Source organism: Polypterus senegalus, chromosome 4 (assembly GCF_016835505.1).
Source record: "Polypterus senegalus isolate Bchr_013 chromosome 4, ASM1683550v1, whole genome shotgun sequence".
NCBI classification, from domain to species: domain Eukaryota; kingdom Metazoa; phylum Chordata; class Cladistia; order Polypteriformes; family Polypteridae; genus Polypterus; species Polypterus senegalus.
This window is the reverse complement of record NC_053157.1, coordinates 149,178,803-149,191,383: the sequence shown is the minus strand read 5'-3', so window position 1 is coordinate 149,191,383 and position 12,581 is coordinate 149,178,803. Positions and strand designations below refer to the sequence as shown.

Genomic DNA, 12,581 nt, shown 5'->3' with positions numbered 1-12,581 from the left:
TTTTTTTTTGGCAGTCATATGTAGGCCTGTAATTAATAAACACTTGTTTCTTTCCTTTCAGCCATGCAAAACATATTCAGCTGACACATTCATTATTCTACAGAGCATTAAACCGAATGCTTATTGCAAGACAGTTCAGCCTGCAAGCCTTAAAGGAAATGAAATTGTCAAGGCTGAAAAGTATGTGGTATGGACTTCAGCTAGATCTGCAGAAAAAGCTCCTCACTGGTCAAAAGAAGCAACCACAGACGGTGAGTGTTTGTTACATTCTTACTAACATCCTGAAACAATTTTGACAGAAAAATAATTGATTTATATATCTAAATACAGTGAACTTATGTGGCTCTTTACTATGGACTGCCCCTTTTTTTATCAACTTAATTTATTCAATAGGCACATAGTTTCATTCAAAGTTTCATTTCATATTTTGCCTTTTACAGAGCACATCATCAGAAGCAGTCAAGGGTATAATCGACCTAACAATAATGGCTACTTTAAACTTTCTAAATGCTATGTATGCCTGGACCTTAGGGAATTTGATTGCCCAGTTCTTATCTGACAAGTTCCTCATCTGGTGTTAGCCCATGCAGTTCGGTTTCCATAAATGTTTCCCCTTGACGCTTGTCTCAATCCAAGAATTCCCTCTGTTGCATTGTTGTTAGCCAGCTGCACACCAGAGACATTTTAAAGAAGCACTCACAAGCTGCTGCAATCTCACTGAACAATATAAAATAAATCTTCTATTCCCCATGGGTGGCTGCAGCTCTTGAGTTGGAAGCAGTGCATTTCTGTGTTTGCAACATTGGACTGGTGTCTCTTTGCAGCCTATTTTTCCAGTGCACACCGCTGGACTATTACTCACTACATTGTTATGCTCCTGTAATATTCACTTGTCAGGTGACAGACAGAGTAAAGAAAGTGTTTAAATCATTGCAAAGTAGAAGGTGTGGAATGACGTGACTGAATATACTATATATGTTGTTGATGCAGGGCCATTCCTTTAAGAGAAAGGCCCATGTTTTTACTTTGCAGGACTGTCTTTCTGTTTTTTTGTAGCCCACAGCCATCTTTAATAATAATAATAAATAATTTCTTTTATATACCACTTTTCTTGGGGCGGCACAGTGGCGCAGTGGGTAGTGCTGCTGCCTCGCAGTTAGGAAACCCCGGGTTTGCTTCTCGGGTCCTCCCTGCGTGGAGTTTGCATATTCTCCCTGTGTCTGCGTGGGTTTAATCAAGGTGCTCCGGTTTCCTCCCACAGTGCAAGGACATGCAGGTTTGGTGCATTGGTGATCCTAATTTGTGCTTGGTGTGTGGGTGTGTGTCTGTGCCCTGCCCAGGTTTGTTTTCTGCCTTGTGCCCTGTGTTGGCTGGGATTGGCTCCAGCAGACCCCCATGACTCTGTAGTTAGGATATAGCGTGTTGGATAATGGATGGATGGATAGCACTTTTCTTGCTGCTCAAAGCACTTTACATAGACAGAGGGGAACCAGATACTGTAGATAGATAGATACTTTATTAATCCCAAGGGGAAATTCACATAATCCAGCAGCAGCATACTCATAAAAGCAATATTAAATTAAAGAGTAATAAAAATACAGGTAAAAACAGACAATTATTTTGAATAATGTTAGCGTTTACCCCCCCGGGTGGAACTGAAGAGTCGCATAGTGTGGGGGAGGAACGATCTCTTCAGTCTGTCAGTGGAGCAGGACAGTGACAGCAGTCTGCCGCTGAAGCTGCTCCTCTGTCTGGAGATGACACTGTTCAGTGGATGCAGTGGATTCTTCATGATTGACAGGAGCCTGCTCAGCACCTGTCTCTCTGCCACAGATGTCAAACTGTCCAACTTTACTCCTACAATAGAGCCTGCCTTCCTCACAAGTTTGTCCAGGTGTGAGGCGTCCCTCTTCTTTATGATGCCTCCCCAGCACATCTCCGCGTAGAAGAGGGTGCTCGCCACAACCGTCTGGTAGAACATCTGCAGCATCTTATTGCAGATGTTGAAGGACGCCAGCCTTCTAAGGAAGTATAGTCGGCTCTGTCCAAGTGGGAAAGGGATCGGTGTAGCATATAGATGATGGCATCCTCCGCTCCCACCTTCTCCTGGTATGCGAACTGCAGAGGGTCGAGGGCGTGGCGGACGTGTGGCCTCAGGTGGTGAAACAGCAGCCTCTCCATGGTCTTCATCATATGTGACATCAGAGCAACAGGCCGGAAGTCATTCAGCTCACTAGGACGTGATACCTTTGGGACTGGGGTGATACAAGATGTTTTCCAAAGCCTCGGGACTCTCCCCTGTTCCTGGCTCAGGTTGAAGATGTGCTGTAGAGGACTCCCCAGTGCCAGCACACAGGCCTTCACTAGTCATGGCGATACTCCATCTGGACCCGCTGCTTTGCTGGCACGAAGTCTCCTCAGCTCTCTGCTCACCTGTGCTGCTGTAACTGTGGGTGGGGATGTCTCACCTATGCTGGTAACAGCAGAAGGATGGTTGGAGGATGCAGTACTCCGAGGTGAGAGTGGGTTAGGGTGGTCAAACCTGTTAAAGAAGTTGTTCATTTGGTTTGCTCTCTCCACGTCTCTCTCGATGGTGGCATCCCACTTCGAGCTGCAGCCAGTGATGATCTTCATCCCATCCCACACTTCCTTCATACTGTTATTCTGCAACTTCTGCTCCAGCATTCTCCTGGACTGCTCCTTTGCCGCCCTGAGCTGGACTCGGAGTTCCATCACCAGTGTGTAGCACCTTCACGGATGATGTGATGGCAGCCATGTTGCACCAGTACACTCATAACACATTAGATGTTGAGTGGTAAAGGGGTGATTGATAGTTAGCCAATAAGGTGAATGATAGTTAGCCAATAAGGGACAGAGGATGATTAGGGAGCTAATATGGGCAAAGCCGTGATAGACAGTTTTAGCCAAGACATTAGGATACACTCTACTCTTCACAAAGGATGTCCAAGGATCTTTTATGAACGCAGAGAGTCAGGACCTTGGTATTCAATCTCATCTAAAGGATGGCGTGTCCCCATCACTGCACTTGGGCATTGGGATCCACACACAGATCACAGGGTAAGCGCCCCCCACCCCCGCTGGACTCACAAACACCTCTTCCAGGAGCAACCCAAGCTTTTCCTAGATTGCTTCCCATCCACGTACTGGCCAGTCCTGAACATGCTCAGCTTCACATGGATGACCTCTTCTGGAGCGCAAATGGTATGAATGCATCCTTATATACAGCAGCTGGACAGTAACATTGCATTGCATTTTTCAGGCTGAGTACTTTTACAGTATTTAGAGTAGTGTTGTGATTTCTGACAACCAGTAATTACAACACAGCATTTCACGGGGAACACTGTATAGCACACATATAGACAGCGTTCTTCTGATGCAGTTTCAAGGATTGCATAAGCTTACTTCAGAGATTTTACAATGGCAATTTTTACTTTAATGTGTCTGGGTATTTTCTACTCCAGGAATGACAATTCCCAAACAACATTGAACAATGGCTTGGTGATTTTTACTTCAATGTTTGCATGTGATTTTAACACCTGCACTACCCAGTGCTGCCTATAGATATTGTATTTTAAAGCAATGACATTTGATTCCAGAAGAGAAGCTAATGGCATGTTAGGTGTATTTTCCCAAAGACAAATGAATATGGAGGGACATTAGAAGCAGCCTTAGGTGTATTTTATAAGATCAGTTTATAACACCATTTGTAGGATGCTTCTCTGTGAGTCACACAGACTGAGCCTTGCTCCCGTGTGCTACAGAGACATCCATCCATCCATTATCCAACCCGCTATATCCAAACTACAGGGTCACGGGGGTCTGCTGGAGCCAATCCCAGCCAACACAGGGCGCAAAGCAGGAAACAAACCTCGGGCAGGGCGCCTGCCCACTATAGGGCACACACACCCACATACACACTCCAAGCATACTAAAACTACTTCTTTTGTGTCCTAATTATTTATGATGTTAAATTAAAATTGCAACAAACCAATCTGTATTTAAACTTCATGTGCATCCTCATTTTCACTACAAAATATAGAACCATTTCCTCTGGAGACAAGTATAAGACATTAATGCATAATTTATGGCTGTCATAAAGTAAGAACAGCTCTAACCCTTCTTGCTGGAGATTCCTTCTAAGGAAAGGCCTTGTCCTTGTTATTATTCACTTCCTGGAATTCATGCTGTCATTTTATTCCTAGAGTACTGAGTGATTTAAGGTGCTTTTCTGCCTTTGGATTTTTGTTTTAAAGAAACAGTGAGTTCCTGTAAGATTTAAGCCCAGGGCCATTTTGCTTGCTTTCCCACCACACAACAGAAACTGTAACCTTTATGCAAAATATGTGATGTGCAGAAAAGAGTGATGCAGTGCAAAGTGAAGCACATTCAAGAGTTGAAGGGGACACCCCAAAACCACATCCATTGCTTTGACACACTCTGGACTTCATAGGGTACCCGCCCCCAACTTAACTGCTTTGATTCAGTGCATAGCACCTATGAAGGGTGATGTATTGCAGAGTACAGTGCAATCAGAAGTTCACGGGGGGCCACTCCACACCTTATTGCTTCAAAGTGATAAGGACTTAATGGGGAATATTAATGCTTAGATGTGGTTCAGGGCATGCTACACCAGGGAGGCATCAATGAAGAGTGATGCTTACTACAACCTGTAAACAGGGAGGACCCTGGGGGTTTCATGCCACATTGTCACTTTTACTGTTTGGTGTCTTGCTGGGATTTTGTAGCACATTAACCCAAACTATTCTTGACGAGATCAGAAAAAGTTACTATAAATACATTTGATATGTGTACATTCACTTGTTTTTGTTTAATATACATTTTGTCAGAATAATTGACATATATAAATGAAAGACCCGTGAGTGTGTGTGGAGGAGTCCACTCTAACGTTCAACGACAGCCACTAGATGGGGGATGCACACACTTTTAGATCTTTTCAGAGCTTGCATGCACCTCCATTCTCACTATGAAAGATGTGTCTGTGTGTGTGTATGGAGCAGTCCCCTCTACTCACGCTCATCCACAGCCACGGGGGTTGATTTGAATTCTTCAGAAGATATAGAAGCTTACACAAGTGTAACTTGCACTTGGTGAGATGGCACATGTATGTACTTTTTCAATTTTTTTGGCGCTTCCACACACCTCACTTCTCATTCAACGCAAGCAGACCAACTGAGCTTTGTGGTACTTGCATGTTGTATGTTCACAGAACGAGCTTCCATACGTTTGCCAGAGACAGGTTCAAGCCTGTCCCTTTCAATTTGTGCCACAGCTGCACTCGACTGCACATCCATCTTGGACAAGGTACAATCCGTCTGGGCCCATTTAGCTGACGCCTCTGCAAGTTCACCAATACAGTATAGTAAAACTGCTAGGGGAGTCTTCAGGTTGGTTTTTGTCCCGAAGACCACACATAGCTAATACCACAAAAAGCAGAAATAAGCAAATAATAATTTCCAAAGATGGTTTGCAAAAATCTAAAGAAGTTATACTTTTATGGTGAGACTTTGTACTAATATTAAGCCTAGGTCATTTCTGAAAAGGCATGAAAAATTGACATTTTAAGTTTCTATAAACATTGCTAAATATTATAAAGTAAATAAATATAAATGGTAAACAGTATATAGGGTGGTCCAGATCTAATTATGCAATTGTTATTACGCTATAACTAAGTTTATTACATAGAAAATCACCCAAAAAATCTCAGACCATCGAGAAGAGTGCGAACTGACGACATGAAGAATCATCTTTGCGCTGAACAAGAGTCGTCCCCGCATAAATCAAAGTCATCCAGACGATCTGGATCTGCATAATTAGATCTGGACCACCCTGTAAGTTCAGCTACAACATTGTGAATGGCCTTCATGTAATTAATTTAATTTTTTTTTCCCTTTCTTTTGTTTGAAGGAAACCAGCCTTTCAGAGGTGGAGAGAAGAATAGAGCAGGAAGGCGAGTTGATTCGATTAGAATTTCAGCAGGAGTTCATCTCCGAGCTGGGGGCAGCTGCCGAGCTTTTACAGGAGCACATCGCACATATGGTTGGACGGGCCCTCATTCATGATTCACGGCAACAAACAGAAAGCCCTGGACTCCGTGGAAATGAAAGCATCAAAGTAAATCTTATTGATTGATTACTATTTCCTCTTTTAGATATGAAATGGTCAAATTTAAACAAACACATAATCATTCACTGGGTGTTTACATTTTTCTGAAACATATTTCAGGTTAACTTCTGCTTTACTATGCTACAGTAAATACAGAACCCATTGATCCAGCACACTGAAATCAAAATATATTAAATTAGATGGTGTATCCCTATGCCTAAACATTATAAACTGAAAACATCATTTGAAAAAATACTTAAACATTCTGAAAACGCGGCTAATCCTCATATCTACTAGATCACAATTTTATGATTAGCCACTACATGTGTTCACTTGCATAGATTCAGATTATTTCACTAAAGTGTGCCATTCCTGGATGATACCACTAATTGATAGGTGAATCACAAAGCAAAAAAAATAATAATAAAAATAGTTGGCAGATGCTTTATATATTCTTTCAAACATAAAAGGTGTGTGGCCTTTATTGAAACAGAATGCTGTGAAGACACTGCCTTCATAAGTACAGTATATTAAAAGCTCAGAGAGCTCAGAGTTGTATGTCATATTCATGAATTATGGTAATTGAATGCCCAGTCACTGAGTAGTTCTCCACGTGTGATCTTTGTAAACGCGCTGCCATGTGCTTTTTATCTGCCACCCTTAGAGTGATAGATTCTGTTTGGGTAGCTGTCAACTAGTGAATACCACTTGTCTTAAAGTAAAGGTGTCCCATTCCTCTGTTACTTGCATTCTGGCTCCCACAGACAAACCTCTGCATGGAAAAATTTGGCAGGGTAGAATTTTAAACAGCAACGCCTCACAATAATCACTTGATTTGCAGATTTCCTGTAGCCAAGTAACTTTGTGCCTCAAAGAGGTAAACCATGTAAATCTGAGCAGCATTTCAAGAGCCTTCCAGTTGATTTAATGTGTTGTCTAGTTTGAGGTTGAACAGTTTTGTCAATTGTTTTTAAAGATTGAGAAGGAACAATGAATAAAAATAACAAACACTAACTAACCTGAGTTAGGAATATCAAACATTAAAACAATCTATTCACCTCACTGACTTGTTTCTCAAATGAAGAAAAACCAAATGGTGCATTCATAAAACAAAGGCAGATGGCTGCTTAAAAGGCTCTGATATGATTATATGTTTACGCTGTTGCTGCAGTTCACGTGTGGAGCTAATGTCAGCATCATGTACACCTCACGAAACATTGCTGAGGCAAGTGAGAGTACTAATAGAGTAACAGTAAAAAATACAGTGAAACACTGCCATCTGTGCCAAATACGGCATAACTCTTCTTTGGAAATTATTTTTTTGTTGTCATTTTCCAGCAGGATTTAAAGGATGCAGCAACGCAAAGTGTTTATGTAACCATGGACTCTGTAAATAAACTTGTACAGAGCTACTTTTCTCGGATGGAGAATCTTACTCACGTATGGGAAAGAGATAAAGTGAAACGTCTCCAGGCAATTGATGGTGAGCAGTAGAAATATTAGCATAAGCATGATATTTATAGCACATTTAAATTACTAACTCTATCAATATATTGGTAACTGTGTAAGTATGCTTGCTTTCTTTTGGAGGTGCAATTGTTTTGCCTTTTTTCATTTTAATCACAGCATTACTAAAATAGGGTGTTGCAATGACCTTCATGTTGCAGAATTTTATCTCTGATATCTGGAGAAGAGGAGAAGAGCAAAGCAAATTTCACCTTTTCTTTCATATTGAGCAACTATTTTATATTCATCAGAGTTTAATTTCTACATATATTTAAAAAATAGTACTGTATAATATTAACTAAGATCATATCAAAATTTCAAAATTGTTAAAATGCATAGTCAGTCTCAGTGCACATTTGGAATTGTTTGAATTTAGAGCCCAGTGTCTATGCAGTCCATAAGTATCAAACATGCATGTTCTCTCTGTGTCTATAGAGGTTTATCACCTACATACATTGTTATGCTATGTGCTGACTCTCTTTTGGCCTTCTATCGGTGGGCTCTCTCTCCAATGGACTGGTAAGCCCCCCCCACAGGGCTGATCCGCTGAGCCTATTTATTTTGCATTGATCTCCTGCTATAGTTAAATTGCTTTTCTTTTTTCGAACATACATCTGTTGCCCATCAGGACAATACAAGTGTCTAACACTAAGTTGGAGCTCAGACACACATTACATTAAATTAACGGCAGCCATCACTCTTCACTAAACCGAACAGAGTCCACTATGTCCTTTATTCCTCATGGTTACTTGTCTTTTAACGGGTTCTAGCAATGTGGTTTAGTGTGTAAGCCATAAACTATAAACTCCAAGGTCGCCAGGTCTGTCCCCATTGCTTTCTACGTGACCAAGAGGATGTCACTTAACTGAATGTAGAGTAGAAGAACTACATAAGTAAGTGTAGCAAATGTTTGAGTGCAAGTGGAAATTTCAGCCAAGTGAATCGACAGCTAGGGTGTTTCTAGTGTACTAGGATCCACATGGACCTCAAGTAAAGGTGGTTGGTTATTTCCAGAGCTTGAAGTGGAAACAAATAATTGCTAATTCTCACTCTTTTGGACGTCTTCTTTGTCTTTCTTGCAGTGCATTGTAATTTGCATATAACTTCTTAATAGAGTTCAGAGTTTTGAGTGTATTGTTATATATATATATATATATTTATATATACAGTGGAACCTCGGGTCACGAACATCTCGGAGCACATACAAATTGGGTTACGACCAAAAAGTTTGCCAAACTTTTGCATCTGTTCACGACCCCACACTCGGGTGACGAACAAGCCAGGTTCTCTTCTGGTTCGTACGCGCAATGATTTCCGCACGTGTTCAGTCTCTCCCTGTGGATTCCCTGTGCAGCAAGAGCAAGTGAGAGAGAGAGAGAGAACGCGAGAAGGTAGTTAAAGAATGCACCAGGCTTGTTTTTAAAGAGACTGCTTTGAGCATTGTTTTAATCTCGTATTTAATGAAGACTTTTTTTCTATTGGATTTTAACCTCCACTTCAGTTCTGTTTTTACCGGATCATTTATTTATTGAAGGATTCTGAAAGCACTGCACTTTAATTTGGACTTTGTTTTTGATTGTTGTTTTGTCGATTTTAATAAAAGCACTTGGGACATTTTGCACCATCCAATTGCTCCATTGTAGTGCCTCACTGTCGTGCTTATCGGTAACATTACCAACTCTTGCAATGTTACTTTCTTGGTTGCTTGTGGTTGGTTTTTAAATAAAGTTCGGATTTGTTCAAATGTTCCTTTTTTTCCCCCTGTACTTAAAACTCATTAAAAAAAAATGTTTACAGCGATCGGGCCATAAGGCTGTAGCGTGAACTCTTGCAATGTTAGTATTCTCTCTTCAAGGTTTTCTCAGTGTTATTCAATGTTTTTACATTTTACTATTACACTGTGCATTCTATGGTATAATTAACTATTTTTGTGCCTAAAAATCTTTAAAAAAATATATATATTTACATACAATCCTATGGGGGAAATTACTTTGGGAATTTGGAACGAATTATGGTCGTGACCTGAGGTTCCAATCTATGTGTATGTATGTATATATATATATATATATATATATATATATATATATATATATATATATATATATACTAATAAAAGGCAAAGCCCTCACTCACTCACTCACTCACTCACTCACTGACTCATCACTAATTCTCCAACTTCCCGTGTGGGTGGAAGGCTGAAATTTGGCAGGTTCATTCCTTACAGCTTCCTTACAAAAGTTGGGCAGGTTTTATATCGAAATTCTACGCGTAATGGTCATAACTGGAAGCAGTTTTCTCCATTTACTGTAATGGAGATGAGCTTCAACGCCGTGGGGCGGAGTTTAGTGTGACATCATCACGCCTCCCATGTAATCACGCAGTACATAGAAAACCAGGAAGACCTCAAAAAGCGCTGAAGAAAACATGCATTATATAATTGAGAAGGCAGCGAAACAATAAGAAGCGGCGAGTGACATATACAACCATATTCATGAGTTCTGCTACTTGAAACAAAGCACGATGTAAACCTACACTTTAAATTAAGTTCATAGACAGGCTGCGCTGGCGTTTGTAATTTAGTGCCTGCCCATATAAGGCCGTCCGTCAGCGGCAATCCAATAGCAAACTGCCACGGGTAAATATTCACGGGTGAAGGACTGTGCTTATGGAGAGGAAGATGAGATGGTCAGGGTGGTGTTTGACACAAACTCAGTGAAACTGCGAGAGAAAGTTTTAAGTGCCAGGACTAAGGTAACATTAAATACAGCCATGGACATAGCACGAGATGGCACCAGCACAGCTGGGAACCTTCGATGCATGTACACCGAGTGGCTCACGTGAACTGACGCAGTGCACAGATAAAAGGCAACAGTTCCAAAGAGCGCTGAACAAAAACCGAATTACACAATTGAAAAGGCAGCAAAAAATATGAAGCGTCTGATACATACAAGCATATTCATAAATCCAGCTACTGCGGAAACAAAGCACACGTTGGAAAAAGTCAATGTCCCGCTAAAGGAAGACAGTGTAAAAAACCCGTGCATGCAGTGTGTCAGGTCTCAGATAAAGAAGAAGACGAGCTGTTTATTGATGCAGTAAGAAACGAATCGATGAATGAAACCTGTCATCTTTACAGCGATTGACAAACACGGAATGTAACTTGAACACAACACATCCTACAAATACGAACCTGATTGAAAGAAATAATGATAATCAAATCCTTGATGACAGCAACACTCAGTAACACTCACAAAACAAATACTGTATATTGACAGTCATGTTACGTTATTTTTAAAATGTTCCCTTTTCTTTTCTAGCTTTTTAACACACTACTTCTCCGCTGCGATACGCGGGTATATATATATGTATATATATATATATATATATCCCGATCTACATACTCGAATAATGGATACTTTATTCGCCATCAATGATTGTTTTGGTAAAGCCATACTCAGTGTATTCATTAGATGAATGGTAAAAAAGTAAGAGCGAGGGGAGGATGACTTATTGAGGCATGCAGGCTGTAGTGCGCGTCAACTCTATCTGAATTGCGCGATCACATTTGAAAAAATATATCTTTTCAAGTTCTATTTAGTCCATATGTGTCAAACTCAAGGGCCGCGGGCCACATCCGGCCCGGCGTGTAATTATATCCGCCCCAAGATCATTTTATATACTGTATTATTGTTATTAAAGCCGGGTATATGAAGCGCTGGTAACACAATAAACTACAGATCCCATAATGCAGCGCTTCAGCTGCCTTGCCGAACACTTACCGCGTTAATCAAGTCTACCTTATGATGCTGCAAGTTATTGCGAAGCTAGCTCACACGATGCTGAAGAGAAAAGTTGATTCTGAAAATAGAGCCTTTAAAACCGATGGGAGGCTGAGTATATGTTTACTGAACCCGTGTGTCTCATTTGTGGAGCTAATGTGGCTGTAATTACAGAATTTAATCTAAGACGGCACTATGAGACAAAACATCAGGGTAACCTGAAAGACCTGAATGCAATGCAGAAGATACAGAAAGCAGCATAATTAAATAAGAATCTGACACTTCAGCGGACGTTTTAACCCGTGCACAATCACAAAGTGATTTCAAGTGAAGCTGCTTTTATGGGAGACACAAATGCACCAGTGCAACTTGTCCCACTTTCCCTGTTGCCAAGTAATGTTAAACCAAGTCGTCACTACGGTGTTCCCAAATACGCACTTTGCTGATAAACTGAGCGCACTGCGCACTGAGTTTGCACGGCGCTTTGGTGACTTTGAAGAACAAAAAAAGTCTGTCTACATGCGGCTCGAACCTTGTGCATGTTTGGTAGCACATATCTGTGTGAGAAGCTCTTCTCAGTGATAAAGACTAACAAAACAGCACACAGGAGTCGCCTCACTGATGAGCACCTTCAATCCATCCTGAGAATCTCCACAACACAGAACCTCACACCAAACAGAAACGAACTTGTGGCCAAAAAAAGATGCCAGGCGTCCAGCTCTAAAATGACATATGAGCAAAGACAACTGAATGATTTGATTTGTTATTGCTGAAAGGAACACATTTTATTTATATTTCCAGGTTTTGTTATGCAGCATGTTCATATTTGAATTTGTATAATTTTGACAGGATATATTTTTATGGAGAGCAAAATCTTTTGGGATATTTAAAATCTAAGTTTATTTTTTATATAAAATTACATAAGAGTAAAGAAATTTGAATGTTTGTTCTTTTAACGTTTACTTTATTTCTAACTTGTATAATTTAGACAGGATATATTTTTATGGAGAGCAAAATATTATAAGTTGTTTAAGGTTTGAGTTGATTTATTCAGGAATAATATTCCTGTCTGTTTTACCATTCCTAACAAAGATATTTCTGTCGACTAAATAAAAATTCCTTCTATTTAAAATTTAAATAGAACTTGAACAA

At 40.4% G+C, this 12,581-nt stretch overlaps 1 protein-coding gene across 3 annotated transcripts in view; it reads left to right on the top strand.

The window, feature by feature from the left end:
• Positions 1-12,581, top strand: part of LOC120527720 (ellis-van Creveld syndrome protein-like) — a 69,272-nt gene that overhangs the window by 45,090 nt on the left and 11,601 nt on the right. For 2 of the 3 annotated variants that reach the window (XM_039751469.1, XM_039751467.1), the window contains exons 14-16: positions 62-251; positions 5,947-6,153; positions 7,483-7,627. In XM_039751469.1, the coding sequence (XP_039607403.1) occupies positions 62-251; positions 5,947-6,153; positions 7,483-7,627 (542 nt within the window). The remainder of the gene's footprint in view (positions 1-61; positions 252-5,946; positions 6,154-7,482; positions 7,628-12,581) is intronic. The other variant, XM_039751468.1, reaches the window with a different exon arrangement.